The sequence below is a fragment of the Nerophis ophidion genome, linkage group LG04 (assembly GCF_033978795.1).
Source record: "Nerophis ophidion isolate RoL-2023_Sa linkage group LG04, RoL_Noph_v1.0, whole genome shotgun sequence".
Lineage (NCBI taxonomy): Eukaryota > Metazoa > Chordata > Actinopteri > Syngnathiformes > Syngnathidae > Nerophis > Nerophis ophidion.
The window spans coordinates 48,818,478-48,842,722 of NC_084614.1; the positions used below are offsets into that span (position 1 = coordinate 48,818,478).

At 38.1% G+C, this 24,245-nt stretch overlaps 1 protein-coding gene across 1 annotated transcript in view; it reads right to left on the reverse strand.

Annotated features, from left to right (window-relative positions):
* Window positions 1-23,026, reverse strand: part of cltca (clathrin, heavy chain a (Hc)) — an 82,316-nt gene extending 59,290 nt beyond the window's left edge. Inside the window, exon 1 of the mRNA XM_061898214.1 lies at window positions 22,732-23,026. Coding sequence (XP_061754198.1) covers window positions 22,732-22,773 — 42 coding nt within the window. The 5' untranslated portion in view covers window positions 22,774-23,026. The remainder of the gene's footprint in view (window positions 1-22,731) is intronic.
* Window positions 23,027-24,245: the final 1,219 nt, after the last annotated feature.

Genomic DNA, 24,245 nt, shown 5'->3' on the forward strand with positions numbered 1-24,245 from the left:
TAAACTATAGGCAAACTTGCAAAGAAAGTGCAGTTCCTTTAAAAAAATACATTTCAATTACAATGTTGAAATACAGGTTTATCATATTTAAAAGAGTATACTTGCATTATTAGAATATATTATCCTTTCACTAGTGGTTAAAAAAAAAATTATGGTAATAATATCATCTGTATTAATTTGTAGGTCAATATATAGTTGAGCAAAATTTGTTATCGGCCCAGACAGAGTTCTAATAAGTCCAATTTGGTGCATAATTTGTGTGATTACCACCATTAAAAAGGTAAGACTTAATACCCAGTCAAATTGTTATATTATATATAATATTGTTCTCCTCAGCCTTCCGGGTAAGGTCTGTTCAGGTGTACTGGAGAGGGGGCTACACCAGATAGTCGAACCTCGGGTTCTGGAGGAGCTGTGTGGTTTTCGTCCCGGTGGTGGAAATGTGGACCAGCTCTATACTCTCAGCAGGGTCCTTGAGGGTGAATGGGAGTTTGCCCAACCAATCTACACGTGCTTTGTGGACTTGGAGAAGGCATTCGACCGTGTCCTTCGGTAAGTCCTGTGGGGAGTGCTCAGGGAATATGGGGTATCGGACTGTCTGCTTGTGGCGGTTCGCACCCTGTATGATCGGTGTCAAGGCTTGGTCCGCATTGCCAGCAATAAGTCGGCCCCGTTACCAGTGAGGGTTGGATTCACTCCACTCTTTGTTACCGATTCTGTTCGTAACAATTGATTGATATACCAGTACATCGATTTACATCAAGTATATCGATCTGGCAAGTTTGCCTTCTGGATGATATGTATTGATCCAAAATCGTTTTGAAAAGGGATTTTTTTTATATCAAAAAAGGAAAACATTTGATTTAAGAACAGCAGAATTCATATGAAGTTTTAACCTTTAATAACAGGACATTAAACGTTGAGCCTATTTCGCCTATCTGTGACATCATAATCATCTGTGGCGGATAACTGCTAAGGCAGAGAAAGGTCATAAAAAATGCAAACGCCACAACAGAATACCATTAACGACAACACAAAAAACTTCTACAGCACGATTGCAAAAGCAACAATAAATACAAATGACAACACAATTATTTAAAGCCACAAAAGACGTGACGATACTGAAATTACAGCAGAGCAAGTTAGTTACGCGTCGACTTTCGGAACACAACACAATATGTGACAACACGCCACTGGCAGTCAAGGAAAAGTTATTTCATTAGAAACAAATAAATACAAGAAATGGATCAAGGAGACTAGGACATTAGGAAGTGAGGGGCCAACATTATCAACAGGGAATAAGGGGGTATACATGCTTCCGCACACCTGGGACTCTGTCCATCAACAGCGATGTCATACCGGAGAACAGATACTGTATGGCTAGGTCAGGGACCTTTATTTAGCAGGTAAATGGACTCTTAAAATGTCGGTTACTGAAGTTTTGTCTTACTTTGCTTGAATGTTGAAAATGTAAGTAGAAACAGTTTCCTCTTGTTAATTCAACCTTAAGTGCTGGTTGTACTTTAATCAAATAAGATGTGAAATGTGTTGGCCATTAAAGGCTTACTGAAATGAGATTTTCTTATTCAAACGGGGATAGCAGGTCCATTCTATGTGTCATACTTGATAATTTCGCGATATTGCCATATTTTTGCTGAAAGGATTTAGTAGAGAACATCCAAGGTAAAGTTCGCAACTTTTGGTGCTGACAAAAAAGCCCTCCCTTTACCAGAAGTCGCAGACGGTGACGTCACAAGTGTGGGAGCTCCTCACATATTCACATTGATTTTAATGGGAGCCTCAAACAAAAACTGCTATTCGGACCGAGAAAATGACAATTTCCCCATTAATTTGAGCGAGGATGAAAGATTCGTGTTCGAGGATATTGATAGCGAAGGACTAGAAAAAAATAAAACGTGATTGCATTGGGACGGATTCAGATGTTTTTAGACACATTTAGTATGATAATTCTGGGAAATCCCTTATCTTTCTATTGTGTTGCTAGTGTTTTAGTGAGTTTAACAGTACCCGATAGTCGGAGGTGTGTCTCCACGGGTGTCTTGACGCCAGTGTCTCAGGGGAGTCGACGGCAGCTATGGACGGCACAAGCTCAGCTGATCTCCGGTAAGAAGCGACTTTTTACCACAATTTTCTCACCGAAACCTGCTGGCTGACATTCCGTCTTGATTCATGTTCGCTTGACCGTGCTCTGATCCGTAGTAATGTTTCACCTGCAGGAATTTTAAACAAGGAATCACCGTGTGTTTGTGTGGCTAAAGGCTAAAGCTTCCCAACTCCATCTTTCTACTTTGACTTCTCCAATATTAATTGAACAAATTGCAAACGATTCAGCAACACAGATCTCCAAAATACTGTGTAATTATGCGGTTAAAGCAAACGACTTTTAGCTGTGTGTGTGTGCAGCGCTCATATTTGCTAAAAACCAGTGACGTCTTGCGTACATGTCATCATTACATGACGTTTTCAAGACGAAACTCCCAGGAAATTTAAAATTGCAATTAGTAAACTAAAAAGGCCGTATTGGCATGTGTTGCAATGTTATTATTTCATCATTGATATATAAACTATCAGACTGCGTGGTGGGTAGTAGTGGGTTTCAGTAGGCCTTTAATTGCTGTTTGCTTGCTTGTATCCATAATTAGTTTACCACTAATTCCCTTAAAAGAAATAACAGACACATGGAAAACTTCACCTGCAATGTCTAGTAGCCAGTATTTTTCAGAGTCACAATGTTTTTTTTTGGAATTGGTTTCAACTGACTGAATCGTTACAGAACAAATTAGAACTTTCCTGAATTGTACAGCCAGCCACAAATATCGAATCAAATCGTTATATCAAATCGTGACACTCCTGAGATCTAATTATGCATTTCAGTTATTAACACTGCAAAAAATAGATAACTAAAAATTAAGAAATTAGCATGGATGACAGTTAATAACAATAACAGAGTTTATTTCCCACAATAAGTAACACTTACCCATGGAGATCATTAAAGTTCATCTTAGGCTTAAAATAATATTATTAATTCATTTATAAAAATTATTTATATACATATTTTCTACTGCTATTGTAATGTTATTTGATAACTTGTTTCCGACAGCAACAAATACCACGATAACATTTCTAAGGGATTTGTGTTTTTATTAATTTTTGTAGTGATATTAATCGATGCCTAAATAATCGTGAAACCGTATTTGTTACTCAGACTATAATGATCATTCAAACTCTATAATTGTAGCATCCAAATACTGAAGTGGACGCTGATATGGAATTATAGGCTCAGTACCTTCACAACATAACCCTATTAGCATCCATCATGAGCCAAATCCAGTCCAATCCTCATCTGCTAGCAATTAATCTTTTGATTCATTATTCGAATAGTCGACTCATCTAGACCTGGGCCAATATTTGAAAAGTAAATTACTCGAACGATTAATTAAAATGAAGTCCCCAGTTTTGACAGCATTAATAAATCACCATGTGCATGCCTGTTTACAGGCTACAAGAACAGTCATTCTTTGCATCGGTTTCAGCAGCTGCAGGCATTTGTACTAGGGCTGGGCGATATGGCCGAAAACTATATCACGATATACATTTTTATATTGATCGATAGATAATTATTGATACTTTTTATGACTTATTTAAGCCTGCCATTAAATAAAGTAAAACAATTTCAAACTTCCCAAGGGTGCTATCTATCAGTGGAGAGTGTGTCTGGGAGCCAGGTTGGATGAACGCGGCTAAGGTAATAAAATAATTAAAATAGATTATGTTAGTTGCAGATTTGAAACACTCAATTGCAGTAGTGTAGAAGCAATTGAACGGTTCGTCTCACTCCATGCAGTAAATTCACAGCAAGACGGGGCAAACACAATAGTGTTATTAAAGTACCGTGTGTGTGTGTGTGTGTGTGTGTGTGTGAGTGCGTGCGTGCGTGTTCCTTTAAGAATGGCACTGTTTTGGGTGAGTGACGCTCCTGGAGGGAGTGCGGTCTGGGACTGGGAGGCGAGAGCCGAACAGCAAGAAAGACGTAACACTCGGTAGTTGATACTGTTACGTCATTGGCTGTGCGTGTCCCTCCCATTGCTCAATGAATACTGTTAACTTATTGGCCTTTTGCATGTCTCTCCGATTGCTCAGTGACACTTCTTTTTTCCTGTTCGCTGGGTTCCCAAAGCACCAGTGACAATGTACAATAGTACATTTTTGTGTACAAAAAAACCCCCTGTCTACATAAAAAGCTTGAGTGACTTCATGAAACAAATATCGCTTCATAATTTCTGGTTTCTTCAGACCAAATTATATTATTATACATCGAATATTTTATTGAAGCTATTTTATATTGATATCGAGTATGTGTTCATCGTACTAAATAGTAGGGGTGTAACGGTCCACAAAATTTTCGGTTAGGTACGTACCTCGGTTTAAAGGTCACGGTTCGGTTCATTTTCGGTATAGTAAGAAAAGAACAAAATATAAATTTTTGGGTTATTTACCAAATTTGTAAACAATGGCTTTATCCTTTTAACATTGGGAACACTATAATATTTTTGCCCACGTTAATCAACATTAAACTGCCTCAACGTGTTGCTCAGATTAAATAAAAAGACAAAACTTTTTTCTACATAAAAAAAGTGCAACATTAAACAATTTCAAGTCAACTCATCATGCTTAATTTATTACAGCATTTGGGAAGACTGTAGTTAATTTTTATTATGTAGATGTTATATTTGTATCAACATGTGATAGCAGGGACCCTGCCATTCAAAACTAGGCTGCTACATTACTAATGACTAATGTAACTAAAGCTGAAAAAAATAGTACAATAACAATTGTAGAGACTATTCATCCCTGAACACCTTGGAGTTTATGTAGGCTTTATGATGCACTTACATTATTATATCAACTATCACAGACAGAAACTCTTCATTTAACATAATGTCCTTTTTTGCTGCTTCAACACACCTCAATCAACATTGTCCGTAACATACACACACACACCGCAAAATTAGCTAACGTTACGCTAAAAGCTAATTAGCCTTCACCTTAAGCCAGGACTGCGAGTGAGCTGAGCTGCAGTTTGTTTCTAGAAGGTCAACAGGCTCATAGTGATGTTAGTAGTAGTTGACTTGGAATTGTTTAGTATAATTTGGAGAGAGTCCGCTGCTCACCTGCTAAACACCTATCTGCTCGACGCCGAAGCGCTGACTACATGCAGTCTGAATACGCACTGCTGATTGGATGTTACCGCTACGGTTGTAACCAATCGGATGGTTGTGTGGGTGGGACAATGCTGGGTGCTGTGTAGGAGACGGAGGCAGAAAGCAGAGTAGCTTATTAAGACTTTAGCATAGGCGGCTACTTCATATGTTAGTGTGGAAACTCGTTCGGTACTCTTCCGCACCGAATCGAAACCCCCATACTGAAACGGTTCAATACAAATACACGTACCGTTAGACCCCTAGTAAATACCGATATCGTGTTATCGGCTCTGCCCTAGTTGGAACACATTATTTTACAGCACCTCAAATTCAAACTGCACTTGAATGTATTTGCATTGTATATAAGATACAGGATTTGGGTTTTAAAAACTCCACAATATGGGTCACCGCTTGCAGTTTGCTAAAGCACTAGTGAGAAGCTATGATGTATACAAGTAAAAAAAGAATACAAATATTAATTTACCATGCGAAAGTGTTGTTTAGTAAATAAGTCTTATAATATTCACCCCACCACTGATACTTTGTTTACTGTAGAATGTTTGTGATTACGAGCCCCAAAAAACTTTTGAGAGACAAAAAAAAAGTGTTTTTCTCTTTACCCCTAAAAAATTTACTGAAAAAGCAAAATCATGGCTCTAAAAACCAGGTCGGACCGTAGCGTGGGTTACCTGTACTGTTGCACCACTAGGAAACACAATAATAGATATGAACTAAATTACAGTTGTCAGTTGTTAGCATACATTACCTTAATCAAACATGGTGAAAATGTCTGTTGGAAGAAACTGCAGTAGGGATACAGTACTCAGTATAATCCTGCACGGGACAATATGCATTAATTAAAAAAACTAATTGTTATATTATTTAAGATTAGATGATCTGAAAAGAGTAATTGTGATATTTATTTTCTTCCATATCGCCCAACCCTATTTGTCACTCAATCTTACATGAGTCCACTGTGACTGTCTGTTGCCCCCTGGTGGTTGGCTGACTGTTGGTTGTCAATGTGCTTGGATAAGAATGCAGCGGAGCCTGTTTTTTAAATGTTAACATCGCTGACTATCACCCTCTTTTAATCGTAGCTGCCAAAATTGTGATAACGATTCAAATTTGATTAATTGTGCATCCACTTATATGACCTGTTAAAACATCTGCTTATACTCTAGGGTAGTGTTTATAATGTTACTCTGCACTTTTTACTGAGAAAGGTCCTAACTTCATTGTCAGTTAGGTAATGAATACTGTACCTCACTCTACATATAACAAAATTAAAGTGCAACTTCGTTTATCATACGAGTACTTTATTTAGCTATTTTATTTACCTTTCTGGCTGTGTATATTTGAGGGTGCCCCAACCCCACCTCAACAGACGCAGGACCTTTTTTTTTTATTGCATTTGGTTGTGATTATTTTTGCTAACAATATAATTTATTGTTATTAGTTGGATTTATTTGTTTTTCTTCAAATAAGAGATTTAAAAGTTTACATATAAATCACAAAGTTAAAATATAAGGGAAATACAAGTTTATTGCATTTGAAAGGTTATGCTGGCAATATTATCTCATTTTAGGCCTTGGCGATATTGATTCAATCGATAAATTGAAGTTTTTTGTTGCAGACAATTTAAAATAAACAAAAAATAAACAGCAGCACAATAAACTTATTCCTGCATCTGAAAACTGAAGCCTTTAGCAGCCGAGTGCAGGAAAATGCAACTCTTTACGAGGCAAATAAGACCACAACAACAAACTGACGCCAGCTAAAATGCAGCTTCCTATGGTAGAATAAAATACAAAAGGTACCATGTACAATGAGACAGCAGCACAGAGAACAATCATGAAAGCAGTCGCTAAGCACATCGCCACAATGTGGTGCACTTACAATAAAAAAGCCTGCGTTTATCTACTTACTAAAACTAAAGTTCTCTCAATGTTTTACTTGATTATTTATTTGCATACAATGTACAATACTACATTTTTATTTACAAAAATATTTTATTCAAGGCGGACATGTTAAATTTGTACTTTTATTAATCTCAATATTGGAGATTATTTATTTGCATACATTGTGCAATGCTACAATTTTTTGTTAACAGAAGTAACTTGTCCAAGACAGAAGTTTTGCCTCCCATAGAAAGCTCTACATTTAGTTCTTTGAAATTATTCCATAAAAAGTCAAATTTATACCTCGTCAAAAAAAAACATTATACAAATTAGAATTTTGCTAAGAGTAAGATGCAGTGTATGCTGTGTCATTTCAAACTACTAGTCTTATATAAAAAAAAAAAAGAAAAACATGCGTTGCTATTTGTTTACACTTGTGTATTATTGCACGTAAATTAATTATAATATAAACATTTCAAAACAGAGTATAGGTTACAAAAGCTCCTCCTTTGGCTGCTGAAATATACACAAACATATTTTGTCATTTACAGTTTTGAAAAGTGCACTACCAATAAATAGCCCATGAATTGATCAACGTGGACCCCGACTTAAACAAGTTGAAAAACTTATTCCGGTGTTACCATTTAGTGGTCAATTGTATGGAATATGTACTGAACTGTGCAATCTACTAATAAAAGTATCAATCAACCATAGTACAAGCTTGAGTTTCGATCCAATTCTACATAGTCACAGAGGCAGTAATGGCCACTTAAATATTTTTTTTTACTTACATATTTAAGATCATGGAATAATTTTCCTTTCCAAATTTTACTCAATTATAATCGTCAAAAAACTATGAAAAAAATATTAATTTCATGTTTGCTTATATACATACTGTACAAAAGTTTAACCCAAACAAACTGAACACTAGTACACAATAACCCGACAAAACAAAAAACTACCATCAACTCCCGGGGTTTCCCCTAACTGCCAAGATACCTGTGGCGGTGGTGATGTGGTTACAATGACGACTTGGAGGGCAGGACTCTGTGCAGGCCAGACAAGTTCATCCACACCAGACTCTGTCATCCATGTCTTTATGGACCTTGCTTTGTGCAGTCATGTTCAAAGAGGAAGGGGCCTACTCTGAACTGTTCCCACAAGGTTTTGGAATGGAATTGTCCAAAATGTTTTGGTATCCTGGAGCATTGAAAGTTATTTTCACTAGTTCTCTTAAAGTAGTGAACAGCACACTATAAAAATAGATGATATATAAAATGCAATAGACAACCTAACACCTTAAATCCTCCTCTTTGGCACAATGCAGTCCGAAATGTACAGTTCTCCTGTCAACCTCCAAACCCAGACTCGTCCATCTGATTGCCAGATGGAAAAGCGTGATTCATCACTACAGAGAACGCGCCCCCACTGCTCTAGACTCCGGTGACAACGTCCTTTACACCACTAATTGGAAGGTCACATGAAGTTTGGAGCTCTGTAACAACTGACTGCAGAAAGTCGGCGGGATATTTGCACTATGCGCTTCAGCTGGGGAAGGGCGATATATCGATATACTCTATACTCGTGGGTTTGTCTCCGTGCGATATAGAAAATGACTATATCGTGACATTCGAGTATACGTTCTCACTCAGTTGCTTTTAGCTGCTGGCATTACACTACAGGCTCTTCCCACTCTGTGTTGTCTCTCCTCACAGACAGCAAGCGCACCTTCTTACATACGTCACATACGTATACGCCCTCGCGGAGCAGAGAGGTAGCAGCATGGGTAACGTTAGCTGTGATACGAGCGGAGCCGTGCGAGTGGTAACACGAGAGAAAGAAGGTGCGAATCTGGTAACAAATTGTGGAAAAATTAATTCCCAAGGGGTCCATCGTCTGGCGATGGTTTGGCTTCAAGTGGGAATATGTCGAACAGACAACCGTAATTTGTCAAGTGTGGGGCAAAAGCGTTGCTACAAAAAGTAGCATTACTGCTAATATGTAGCATCATTTGAAAAGTCACCTGCTACAGCAGGGGTGCTCACACTTCTGTAGGCGAGCTACTTTTCAATTGACCAAGTCGAGGGGATCTACCTCATTCATATATATCATTTATATGTTTTTATTTATGAAACATATGTTTTTGTAAACATATTAAAGGTTTTTAATGATAATGCAATAATGTTTAACACATATAGAGTCCTTTCATTCATGAAGACAAGAATATAAGTTGGAGTATTACCTGATTCGGATGACTTGCATCGATTGGAATTCGACAGAAGTGCGGATAACGTCGGCATTTTCAAATGGAGAACAAAAGTCCTCCTTTCTGTCCAATACCAGATGAAAGTGGTTGGTTTTTGGCATCTTATTTGTCCAGCTCCCATACTCGTTTTTATACACATAACAAGAAATCCATTAACTCTGTAACTTGCTAGCTTGTGCACGTCAGCTTTCTGAGACTTTTGTTTTGTTAGCGCAGGCAAGAGGGAGCAGCGCTTTTATTGTCAAGATAGGAACTGTGCAGTCGGTCTTTAGAGTTTTGACAGGAGGTACGGCGTTAATGTGTTAAAATAAAAAGTGTTTCTCGCCTTCCTGTCTATCACTTTTTCTTAATAATTAGCTCGCAGCAGCCAGTTTCATCTCAGGTGTCGTGAATATCAATCAAGTGACGAAAGTGACGTCTTGTTGAAGATTGATGATCAATAATTTTTACGGCTATTTTTTTTAAATGCCTGGCTGGCGATCGACTAACATCCTCCGCGATCGACCGGTAGCTCGCGATCGACGTAATGGGCACCCCTGTGCTAGAGAATGAAGAGTGAATACTCCGCATGTCAACATCTCCATTCGGTGCCACACACCCACACCATCAAAATGCCGAGGCAAACATTTCCAGATCAACACTGTATGGAAAAAATAGTCAACAACAAAAGGAGATCATGTCCGCAGTAACCTACCGCATACCAAATAGCGAACGCTATTTGATTTCCTATTATGCAGCTCATTTTTATGACAGTTATTGAAATACCTTGTGTGACATCACGCACGAAAGTGCACTTTATTTGTTTTAAACTATTCTAGTGGCGTTCTGTACAAAAAGTGCACTTTAATTTAGAGTTTTGTTTTGATATGTCATCTTAGTGACTTCATGCACAATAGCTTGTTTTAAAATGTCTCTGACAATCTTGCACTTTGTTTTGGAAATGACATAAATGTTTGTGCCACTGCTTAATAACTGTTTAATAAATACGGTTTTGGTCAATTAACTTAGTTGTGATTTCCTTCTCTACATGAAAGTTTAAAATGAGCATATGTTAATGCAGTATGAACAAGAATGTTTTAATGTTGACACATAAAATCATCATACTGGTGTGATTATATGTATCAAGTCTTAATTCAAGGCTAAGGCAAAATATTGAGATATATATCGTGTATCGCGATATGGCTTAAAAATATCGAGATATTAAAAAAAGGCCATGTCGCCCAGCCCTAACTTCAGCTATTGCTGACCCCTCTCTGTCAGATTACGTGGCCTACCACTTCGTGGCTAAGTTGCGTTGTTCCCAAACTCTTCCTTTTTCTTATAATAAAGCAGTCAGTTGACTTTGGAATATTTAGGGGAGAGGAAATTTCACAACTGGATTTGTTGCACAGGTGGCATCTTATGACAATTCCACGCCGGAAATCACTGAGCTCCTGAGGGCGGCCCATTCTTTCACAAATGTTTCTAGAAACAGTCTTCATGCCCAAGTGCTTGATTTTACACACTTGTGGCCGGGCCAAGTTATTAGGACACCTGATTCTGATCATTTGGATGTGTGGCCAAATACTTTTGGCAATATAGTGCATATGTGGAGGAAAAAGGCACAGCACACCAACATCAGAACCTCATCCCAACTGTGAAATATGGTGGAGGTGGCATCATGGTTTGGGGCGGCTTTGCTGCCTCAAGGCCTGGACGGATTGCTTTCATCGATGAAAAAATGAATTCCCAAGTTTAACAAGAAATTTTGCAGAAAAACTTAAGACCATCTGTCCGCCAAATGAAGCTCAACAGAGGATGGCTATTGCAACAGGACGACGACCCCAAGCATAGAAGTAAATCAACAACAGAATGGCTTCAACAGAAGAAAATACGCTTTCTGGAGTGGCCCAGTCTAAGTCCTGACCTCAACCCGATTGAGATGCGGTGGAATGACCTCATGAGAGCGATTCACACCTTAAAATCCCAAGAATGCACTGAAACAGTTTTGTCACATACTTTTTCCACCCTGCACAGTGAATGTTAACATGTTTTCAATAAAAAGATGTAAACTTTATTTTTTGTGTAGTATAAGTTTAAGCAGACTGTGTGTCTATTGTTGTGACTTCGATGAAGAGCAGAAGACATTTTATCACCAATTTCTGCAGAAATCCAAGTTATCCCAGAAATTGGTCGATACTGATCGCGGGCCAATCAATCACCAAGCATTGGAATTTATGCTTCACTCAATGCTGACAGTACTCATGCAGCTCCAGCTCATAATGTTAAATTTTAAGGAAAACACATTTCACATGACAATAGTAGTTCTCTTAAAAGTAGTCAACAGCACACTATAAAAATGGATGATACATAAAATGCAATCTTAGCAAGTTTACAAGCTGACAACACATGACTGCAATGAGTGAAAAGGAGAAGGTAATTATTTTATTTCTGCAACACACTGGAAAAAAAACTATGGTCTAAGTACTGAATGTATGTATTAGAGATTAGTGTTTCACTAGATTTGTCAATCAGCTAAACAAAAACACTGTCAATAATTTTAATGTAGTTTGTCAAATGTCCATGCGTTCTACCACACAGACATCTTTATTCAACAACATTCTTTAATAGTGGAACGTAACAAAAAAAATCAACAGGCACTATACGAACTGACATTTAACAGTGAGTCTGCTGGGTTATAAAATTGTTGTCTCAGATGCTTCAACAAGTATACAATGCCACATAGGGCTGGGCGATATATCGTTATATCCGATATATCGGGGGTTTGTCTCTGTGCGATATAGAAAATTACTATATCGTAATATTCGAGTATACGTTCTCACGCAGGATTTTTAGCTGCGGGCGTACACTTCAGGCTCTCCTTGCTCTTTCCCGTGTCTCCTTCTCGCAGACAAGCAGGCGCACATTCTTACATACGTCACAAACTGTCACGTCATATGTCACGTCACATACGCGCCCTCGCAGAGCAGAGAGGTAGCGGCGTGGCTAACGTTAGCTGCTAACGTAGCCGTACGAGAAAAAGATGGCGCGGATCTGGTAACAAATGAAGGAAGACTTAATTCTCAATAAAAACACCAGGGTTTCTATCGTCTGGTGGTGGTTCGGCTTCAAGTGGGAATATGTCGAACAGACAACCATAATTTGTCAAGTGTGGGGGGGAAAAGCGTTGCTATAAAAAGTAGCATCACTGCTAATATGTAGCATCGTTTGTAAAGTCACTTGCTACAGAATGAAGAGTGTTTCATAAACTTAGTAACATACCACATAGTGAAGGACTAATACTATTTGATTTCCTATTATGCAGCTCATTTTTATTTGACAATTAAAATGTCTCTGATAATCTTGCAATTTATGTTTTGGAAATTACTTGAATGTTTGCGCCATTGCTTAATAACTTTAATAAATACACTTTTGGTCAATTGACTTAGTTGTGATTTCCCTCTCTGCATGAAAGTTTAAAAGTAGCATATATTAATGCAGTATGAAGAAGAACGTTTTAATGTATACACATAGAATCATCATACTGCTGTGATTATATGCATCAAGTGTTCATTCAAAGCCAAGGCAAAATACCGTAATATTGTATATTGCGATATGGCCTGAAAATATCGCAATATTAAAAAAAGGCAATATCGCCCAGCCCTAATTCCACATCACCTAATTGACAATGATTACAATGCCCAGGCCAAATGTCAAAATCGCTATGTTTATTTACTACTTTTATTTCATAAAAAAACATGTTGTGCCTTGATATTATCCAGCATTCACATGGGCTGACCAAGACAATGTACTATATGGTTTGTGGCAAAAGTTCAGGTTACTTTTTAAAGTAGTATTACAGGTGGGAGTCTTTGGATGTGATTACTATTCAGGGGCTAAGATTCAATTATAAATCATTTATTTATACATCTTTAGTTATTATATTGTATATTACTACCGAATTCCTGACAATAAGCCGCTACTTTTTTCTTACGCTTTGAACACTGCAGCTTATTAAACGGTACGGCTAATTTATGGATTATTTGCTAACTGCCATAACAATTCATGTTCAATAGTTTTCAATAGACCCAAGCAGAGACACTAAAATGGTTTGTGTTATGGCGCTAGGGCTGGACGATGAATGCAAAAATAATAATGATTATTTTTGATTAATAACACAATTATTCATATATTTTGAACTATGAGTATGTACCACCAAAACTCAACTTTAAGTTAAAAAAAAAAAAAACGGATATGAATTAGTAACGAATAAACCACAAGTAAAATGAAAACAGTCAACATAAAACATTAAAATAATAGCAATATCCATCCATCCATTTTCTACCGCTTATTCCCTTTTAGGGTCGCGGGGGGGCGCTGGCTAATATCGGGCGGAAGGCGTCGTACACCCTGGACAAGTTGCCACCTCATCGCAGGGCCAACACAGATAGACAGACAACATTCACACTCATTCACACACTAGGGCCAATTTAGTATATATAAAAAACAAAATTAAGTTTTTCAGTTTTGTTTTCCAATTCCTTTTTTTTTATCACCTTATAGTGTGTGATTTTTGTGTCAAAATTTAAGTAAATATTTGTTGATTACAGTAAATGTAAAAATACTCACTTATTGCTTTAATACATTTTTGGACAATTTTGACAAGCATATTAGATCAGAGAATAATTGTGTAAATGTATTAACAATTGCTTTATTTAAGTACATTATGCTTGTGTAGAGTACTTTTTTGAAACCTCCATTATGTTAACGCGGTCAGACCCGATGAGGGGCACCGTGCTATTATTGTGAAAAGTAGCAACCATGTAAAGTAAAAAGTAAAACAGTCCATAGTGTCAGCTCGAAAAGATTGTTCATTCATCCCCCAAGCGAGGGCTGCACAATTAACTGAATTTTAATCGTGATTACGATTTTGGCCGCAACGATTAAATGATGGTGATTACCGGCGATATTGACATTTGAAAAGCAGGCTCCACTGCATATCAAGTATAGTACTTTCACAACAAGCGACTGAAAGACAGTGAACTCATGTGAGAGTAAATGAAAGAATGACTGACAGTTAATCAGCCGGCCAGCCGGCTGTATATTAGGGAAAATAAATGCATTATTACATTGGTGCCCTTGTATCCCGTAGAGTAACCCACATGTCAGGTAATAATAGCCTGCTAAATGAACAAATAAATGTCCATACTTGGCAAGCAGGCCTCCTTAATTTATTATTTGTGCCTTTTAAAACCATTGAATGTTCAGACACTTTGGGCCGAGTAGCAATAAACTTGCGGTTCACAGACATATGTCGTCTATCTACTTATTCATAAATATGGCTAAAAGAGTTGCCAGCCGGTAGCCACACTGTATTGAAATTATCATCAACTCGCTAATTTCCTCTTTTTAGCTGGTTACTTTCTGCCAGGGTTTCCCCATAATGTATTTGATTGTGGCAGTGCGCCACGGCAACGTATTAGCCACCGCACCTTAAATATTTGGGGTTTTTTTACGTGAAAACAAAATATAGTAATATAATGTATTCTAGCGTAAAGAAGACAAAGTCTGACGCTCTTTTTAGCTTTTATTGCCAAACTTATGCCTACAACGGGCACAAACATTCTCCGCCAACATGAACATCATAACACACAAACATACACAGCCTACCACCAGCAGGTAGTTACAGTATGAATTGATATATATAGTTTATTATTTGCATACTATTAACTAGTGATACACTGCAGATTTGGGTGTAGAAAGAGATGTATTTTGATCACCAGAACACCGCTGCCAAAATTGGACGTTGTGATGACGTTATGTGGATCAGAAGCATGTCCACGATGTGGACGTAATTTAATGTATCCGAGATATACCCACGTACAGTGATATTCAAAATTTAAGATGACAGGAGCAATAATCCCTTTTAATTAGACGTAGGCTCTCATCAACATGAAGCAAATGTGACATTAGGCTCTCTGTAGCTCGCTTTTCGTCGCAGGCATGGAGTGACAGAAGTAACTAAACGTGTATAGTCTCCAATAACGGCAGAAATTGTTGATAGTTGTATTGCCAGCAGTTTTTATTTAAAAAAAAAAAAAAAAAGGACTGACAGAAAGGATTGGAGAAATTACAAAAAAAAAAAATCAACAAAGCGCATTGTACAATAAGCAGCAACAAATGAATATTAGAGCAAAACGATAAGTAAGACGAAATATAGGTTAATACTAGAGCTGTGAATCTTTGGGTGTTGATTTTTTCGATTAAATTCAATTCTCGATTCAAAAACGATATTTTTCCGAATCAAAACGAATCTGTATTCATTCAATACATAGGATTTCAGCAGGATCTACCCCAGTCTGCTGACATGCAAGCAGAGTAGTAGATTTTTTTTTAAAAAGCTTTTATAATTGTAAAGGACAATGTTTTATCAACTGATTGCAATAATGTAAATTTGTTTTAACTATTAAACGAACCAAAAATATGACTTATTTTATCTTTGTGAAGATATTGGACACAGTGTGTTGTCAAACTTATGAGATGCGATGCAAGTGTAAGCCACCGTGACACTATTGTTCTTTTTTTTATTTTTATAAATGTCTAATGATAATGTCAAAGAGGGATTTTTAATCACTGCTATGCTGAAATTATAACTAATATTGATACTGTTGTTGATAATATTCATTTTTGTTTCACTACTTTTGGTTTGTTCTGTGTCGTGTTTGTGTCTTCTCAATTGCTCTGTTTATTGCAGTTCTGAGTGTTGTTGGGTCAGGTTTGGTCTTGGAATTGGATTGCATTGTTATGGTATTGCTGTGTAGTGGTTTGTTCGATAAAAAAAAATATATATATGTATATATTTTTTTCAAATGAGAATAGATTCTGAATCGCACAATGTATTCGATTCGTATTCAAATCGATTTTTTCCCACACCCCTAGTTAATACTATAATTAATAACAGATTAGGACTGGGCCATATATCGATATAAACGATATATCGCAGGTTTGTCTCTGTGCGATATAAAAAATGACTATATCGTAATATTCAATTATATGTTCTCAGACAGTTGCTTTTAGCTGCGGGCATTACATTAAGGCGTTTCTCACTCCTTCTCGTCTCTCCTTCTCACAGAGACTCAAAACAAGCCAGCCTTCTCACATACGTCACATTCTGTCGCGCGTCTAGCGCCATACGCTATCGCAGAGCAGAGAGGTAGCAGCATGGCTAGCGTTAGCTGAGGCAGGTCGTGCAAGCAGAGCGGAGCGGAGCTTGTGACAATACAAGAGAGAGAAGGTGCGAAACTGATCACAAATGGAGGAAGAACAATAAATGGCCAAAATAAAGAACAGGGGATCCATCATCTGGTGGTGGTTTGGCTTCAAGTGGGAAGATATTCAGCAGACAACAGCAATATGCAAAGTATGCAGCAGAAGTGTTACTACAAAAAGGTAGCATCACTATTAATTTGTTCTTCATTTAAAAAGTCACCCGTGAGAGAATGAAGAGTATTTAATAATAAAGTTTTGGTCAATTGACTTAATTGTGATTTCCCTCTCTGCATGAAAGTTTAAAAGTAGCATATATTAATGCAGTATGAAGAAGAATGTTTTAATGTAGACACATAGAATCATGATACTGCTGTGATTATATGCATCAAGCGTTCATTCAAGGTTAAGGAAAAATATCGAGATATATATCATATATCACAATATGGCATAAAAATATTGCGATATTAATAAAAGCCAATATCGCCCTGCCCTATAACAGATGTTTTAAATGTATGTATAATTTTTGGGGGGGATCTCGGTTCCCATTAGCCTTCCGATGGAAGTGCACAATGCATGTTTCTTTTCTCGTCTCAATACTTCACATTCAATCTAGCAAAGCGCCGGGGCTAGCATAGCTTGTCCTCTTCTCCTTCCTCCTGTGAGCAGCTCTAAACCAGCCAACACATGTTAAAAGGATGTTAGCTAATGGTTCTCCTAAGATTAGCCAAACCTAAAACTAACATTTAGAGAACATAAGCATTCATTTTTGGAAAACCGTCTGCATAAGTATTTACCCTATTTTTCTAACTATAAGTCGCAGTTTTTTTCATAGTTTGGTGCGACTTACACTCAGGAGCGACTTATGGGTGAAATTATTAACACTTTACCGGAAAATATCAAATAATATTATTTAGCTCATTCAGGTAAGAGACTAGGCGTATAAGATTTTATCGGATTTAGCAATTAGGAGTGACAGATTGTTTGGTAAATGTATAGCATCTTCTATAGGTTATAGTTATTTGAATGACTCTTACCATAATATGTTACGTTAACATACCAGGCACCTTGTCAGTTGGTTATTTATGGGTCATATAACACACACTTATTCAGCCTATTCAATCCTATTCTTTATTTATTTTTTTAAATTGCCTTTCAAATGTCTATTTTTGGTGTTGGGTTTTATCAAATAAATTTCCCCCAAAAATGCGACTTATACTCCAGTGCGACTTATATATGTTTTTTCCGTTCTTTATTATGCATTTTCGGCAGGTGCGACTTATACTCCGGAAAAAACGGTAACATAAGTGAAAAATCGATATTTGGACAAATGTCTATCAATTCATGAATTGTCCCCATTGTAATAGTGATGCATCGGTGACAGTACAGTAGTGTATGGAAAAAAAGGAAATGGGTGTATTCCGTATAGTAACTTGAGGGAGTGCTTGTGTGATAGAATGCAATGAAACAATCATTAAACACATGCAGGATATGCATTACTGATAGTTGGCTGAGAGACCAAGGGAGTATTATGGTGGCACTGGGAGCAGGTGGGTAAAGTGTCTTGCCCAAGGACACAGCGGCAGTGACTAGGATGGCAGAAGCGAGGATCGAACCTGGAACTCTCAAGTTGCTGGCACGGCTACTCAACCAACCGAGCTATACAGCCCCGAGTACCGAAAATGATTCATTAGTATCGCGGTACTATACTAATACCGGTATACCCTAAAACCCTATATGGCACTTTGTACCAATTGAGAACAGGGCGAGCTTGACCACCATAAATATTTAATGGACGGGACGCGAATCGGACCTGACGTCATTAAAATCCAAGCAATATTAGTAGGAAAGGATAGACTTATCCCATCCATCCATCCATTTTCTACCGCTTATTCCCTTTCGGGGTCGCGGGGGGCGCTGGCACCTATCTCAGCTACAATCGGGCGGAAGGCAGGGTACACCCTGGACAAGTCGCCACCTCATCGCAGGGCCAACACAGATAGACAGACAACATTCACACTCACATTCACACACTAGGGCCAATTTAGTGTTGCCAATCAACATATCCCCAGGTGCATGTCTTTGGAAGTGGGAGGAAGCCGGAGTACCCGGAGGGAACCCACGCATTCACGGGGAGAACATGCAAACTCCACACAGAAAGATCCCGAGCCTGGATTTGAACCCAGGACTGCAGGACCTTCGTATTGTGAGGCAGACGCACTAACCCCTCTGCCACCGTTAAGCTCCAAAATGGGAAAATTATATTGTTGCTGTGCAGGTTTTTACATACAGTAACAGAATTAAAGCGTACCACATGGTAACTTGACCATCATCCTAACTAATGCAACTGTTTTAAGCATTCTAACTCCACTCTCTAACTTGAGTTTGAATTTATTTGGAAAATGCATGCATCCAACATGATACATCACAATTTCCAGTTTCATCCTACCCCTTTTCTTGAACATAGCAGTTGCTAAAACTTTTGTTCACTTCCTGTTCTCAATTTATTCACACTGTACTCCATAAGTAATAACAATAAAAATAAATAAATAAATAATAATTAGTGAAGTAAGGTATATTTTATATGGTGAGAAAAGTAAGATTATCTAGAGAATGAACAGATGGAATAAATATATTCAGAATGTTTATTAGGGTTCTTCATCTTTTATACTTTGTAAAGTGGATTATATTAGTACATTGTTTGATTTCTTTGCTAAATCCATTCTATAACCTAATTCCACATACTGGATCTTTCTGTGTGGAGTTTGCATGTCCTCCCCGTGAATGCGTGGGTTCCCTCCGGGTACTCCGGCTTCCTCCCACTTCCAATCACATGCACCTGGGGATAGGTTGATTGGCAACACTAAATGGTCCCTAGTGTGTGAATGTGAGTGTAAATGTTGTCTCTCTGTCCGTGTTGGCCCTGCAATGAAGTGGTGACTTGTCCAGGGTGTACACCTGGGGCGGTATAGCTCGGTTGGTAGAGTGGCCGTGCCAGCAACTTGAGGGTTGCTGGAGCTTATCTTAGCTGCATTCGGGCGGAAGGCAGGGTCCACTCTGGACAACAGACAACATTCACACTCACATTCATACACTAGAGCCAATTTAGTGTTGCCAATCAACCTATCCCCAGGTACATGTCTTTGGAGGTGGGAGGAAGCCTTTGTACCCAGAGGGAACCCACGCAGTCAAGGGGAGAACATGCAAACGCCACACAGAAAGATTCCGAGCCTGGGATTGAACCCTGGACTACTCAGGACCTTGGTATTGTAAGGCACATGCACTAACCCCTGTTCCACCGTGCATTTCTATTCAGTCACTGTATTTGTGTTATACTTTCCCTTCAACTGTTATCGAATAGGAATATTGTCATTTAACTGACACTGACTTTTACTAGTCTTACAAGTTTAGTAGTATTTTATCCAGATCAGTTATCCATCTTTCCATCCATTTTCTGTCGTTTGTCACAACATGAGTACAAAAAATGTGATGCCATGAATTGCATATCATATAGTTAACAAACATTTAAATTAGGGCTGGGCGATATATCGATATAAACGATATATCGCGGGTTTGTCTCTGTGCGATATAGAAAATGACTATTGTGATATTCGAGTATACGTTCTCACGCAGTTGCTTTTAGCTGCAGGCATTATACTATCAATCAATCAATCAATGTTTACTTATATAGCCCTAAATCACTAGTGTCTCAAAGGGCTGCACAAACCACTACGACATACTCGGTAGGCCCACATAAGGGCAAGGAAAACTCACACCCAGTGGGACATCGGTGACAATAATGACCCAGTGGGACGTCGGTGACAATGATGACTATGAGAACCTTGGAGAGGAAGAAAGCAATGGATGTCGAGCGGGTCTAACAGGATACTGTGAAAGTTCAATCCATAATGGATCCAACACAGTCGCATGAAAGTTCAATCCATAATGGATCCAACACAGTCGCGAGAGTCCAGTCCAAAGCGGATCCAACACAGCAGCGAGAGTCCCGTTCACAGCGGAGCCAGCAGGATACCATCCCAAGCGGAGGCGGATCTTCCCACTACTTTTTGTGTCTCCTTCTCACAGACAGCAAGCGCACCTTCTTACACACGTCACAAACTGTCACGTCATACGTCACAGAGCAGAGAAGTCGCAGTCTGGGTAACTGTAGCTGTGATGCTAGCGAAGCCATGCGAGTGGTAATACGAAGGTGCAAATGAAAGAAAAATTAATTCCCAAGAAAAACAGCAGGGGGTCCATCGTCTGGCATTGGTTTGGCTTCAAGCGGGAAGATGTTGAAGAGACTACTTTAATTTGTCAAGTGTGGTCCAAAAGCATTGCTACCAAAAGTAGCATTGCTGCTAATATGTAGCATCATTTGAAAAGTCACTTGCTAATAACTTTAATAAATACAGTTTTGGTCAATTGACTTAGTTGTGATTTCTTTCTCTGCATTAATATACTGCATATATTAATGCAGTATGAATAAGAATGTTTTAATGTAGACACGTATAATCATCATAATGCTGTGATTATATGCATCAAGTGTTCTTCAAGGCTAAAAGCCTACTGAAATGAGATTTTCTTATTTAAACGGGGATAGCAGGTCCATTCTATGTGTCATACTTGATCATTTCGCGATATTGCCATATTTTTGCTGAAACGATTTAGTAGAGAACATCCACGATAAAGTTCGCAACTTTCGAGATATGCCCTGCCTCTACCGGAAGTTGCAGACGATGACGTCACCCGTGTGATGGTTCCTCACATATTCACATTGTTTTTAATTGGAGCCTCCAACAAAAAGTGCTATTTGGAACAGGAAAACGACAATTTACCCATTAATTTGAGCAAGGATGAAATATTTGTGTTTGAGGATATTGATAGCGACGGATTAGAAAAAAATTAAAAAAGGTAAAAAAAAAACAAAAAAAACACGATTGCATTGGGACGGATTCCTCTGTTTTTAGACACATTTACTAGGTTAATTCTGGGAAATCCCTTATCTTTCTATTGTGTTGCTGGTGTTTTAGTGAGTTAAATAGTACCTGATAGTCGGAAGGGTGTCTCCACGGGTGTCTTGACGCGCAGTGTCTCAGGGGAGTCGACGGCAGCTATGCTCAGCTTTTCTCCGGTAAGAACTAACTTTTTAAACCACAATTTTCACACCGAAACCTGCTGGTTGACATTTGGTAGGGATCCATGTTGGCTTGACCGCGCTCTGATCCATAGGAAAGTTTCACCTCCAGGAATTTTAAACAAGGAATCACCATGTGTTTGTGCAGCTAAAGGCTTAAGCTTCCCAACTCCATCTTTCTACTGTGACTTCTCCAATATTAATTGAACAAATTGCAAAAGATTCAGCAACACAGATATCCAAAATACTGTATAATTAAGCCGTTAAAGCAGACGACTTTTACCTGTGTGTGTGCGCAGCGCACATACTTCCTAAAAACCTGTGACGTCTTGTGTACACGTCATCATTACACGACGATTCGAAGATGAAACTCCTGAGACATTTAAAATTGTAATCAGACTGCGAGGTGGGTAGTAGTGGGTTTCAGTAAAAATATCAAGATATATATAGTGTATCGCGATATGGTCTAAAAATATTGAGTTATAAAAAAGGCCATATCGCCCAGCCCTAGTTTAAATGACTAAATATAGTAAGGTGTAAAAAAAAATGAGAACCTGTAAGAATGTGTAAAAATGAAGACCTGAGACTTGACATCAATACGTCCCTAAGTACTGGCCTGTAGCAGTACTGCTAAATGCTCAGCTCCAATCATCGAATGAATCAATGATCGTTAACGTCCTCGTGGTCGACAATTTTGACCATATAATAAGCTAACGCAATATCTAAATGACCTAAGAGGCTCGGTAAAGTGCTAGCAAGAAGGCTAGACGCTAACTAAGATAAACGTCATCCACCCCGGTCCGCCTTGCTAGCATAGCTCTCAAGGCTAACATCACTTGTTAACAATGTTTGACTTGGACCAGGAAGTATTCGGGGTCACAAGCAAAATTGTAGCAAGTGTGAATGGATGCTACATTTCACACACAAAAAAAAAACGTGCTACTAATCCATCACACTCACCTGCAGGTGCTCCTGAAATCGAATAGGCAGGATCTGAGCCATGGCGGTTCCGTTCAATCTCCTCCGGTTTCTTCGAGAGCTAACAAACTACGGCCTCTCTCAGATCCTAGCCAGACAGCCAGGGAACCTCTCAGCTTGACGTCTACCTCTACGAATGAGAGTGTTGGTCGGTGTGATGGTGTTTTAACAATCGTCACTTGGCACTATACTTGCGAGCTTCCCCGAGCTAACCGCGGGCTACACCGACTCCCTCGATCTGCAATGGCGGAGGTTAGCTAGCACACAAAACATCCCGGAAATGGAAGTGCTCGATGAGGCGGATGAATACACGGTTGCACTTTTTTTTAAGTGTGTTGCAGCATTCACGATTTGTCATCACGTCGCTATTTGAATATGATTTGAAATTTAATTGAAATATTTTAGTGAAATATATCTTTTCAAAATACTCCGCGAGACGAATAGACCTACATGGTATTCAGGGAACTATTTCTTTTTAGTCGCGCCTTGATTTTTGCCACATCATTTGTCTATGTTATACACGTCATTGCGCACTTGTTCCTTTTGACCAATCAGATCACACCTAACAAAAATTCACATAAATAAAATTAAAAAAACATAGATTTATTTCATATTGAATTCGGAGTAAATGCAAACAGCAGTTGTATAGTTCAGGGGTTCTCAACATTTTTTCAGTGATGTACCCCGTGTGAACATTTTTTTTAATTCAAGTACCCCCTAATCAGAGCAAAGCATTTTCGGTTGAAAAAAAGAGATAAAGAAGTAAAATACAGCACTATGTCATCAGTTTCTGATTTATTAAATTAGATAACAGTGCAAAATATTGCTCATTTGTAGTGGTCTTTCTTGAACTGTTTAGAAAAAAAGATATAAAAATAACTAAAAACTTGTTGAAAAATAAATAAGTGACTCAATTATAAATAGAGATTTCTACACATAGAAGTAATCATCAACTTACAGTGCCCTCTTTTGGGATTGTAATAGAGATCCATCTGGATTCATGAACTTAATTCTAAACATTTCTTCAGAAAAAAAGAAATCCTTAAAATCAATATTTATGGAAAATGTCCACAAAAAAATCTAGCTGTCAACACTGAATATTGCATTGTTGCATTTATTTTTACAGTTTTTGAACTTACATTCATATTTTGTTGAAGTATTATTCGATAAATATATTTAGAAAGGATTTTTTGATTGTTGCTATTTTTAGAATATTCAAAAAAAAATCTTCCCTTAGCATACCTTCAAGTACCCCCAGGGGTACGCGTACCCCCATTTGAGAACCACTGGAATAGTTGTTTTATATTTTTATAGACAATCCTATCATTTATATTTGTTTCACGTGTGTTCTTCAACGATCCACTTTATACAAGTGTACAAAAGTAAAATCTGTTTTGGTCATTACAGCATAGTGCTTGCCACCTTAACCTAAGTCTTCATTTCCCTTTTTAACATCCACAATTTCTGTGACCAGAGGATGTTAACTTTATTGCTCA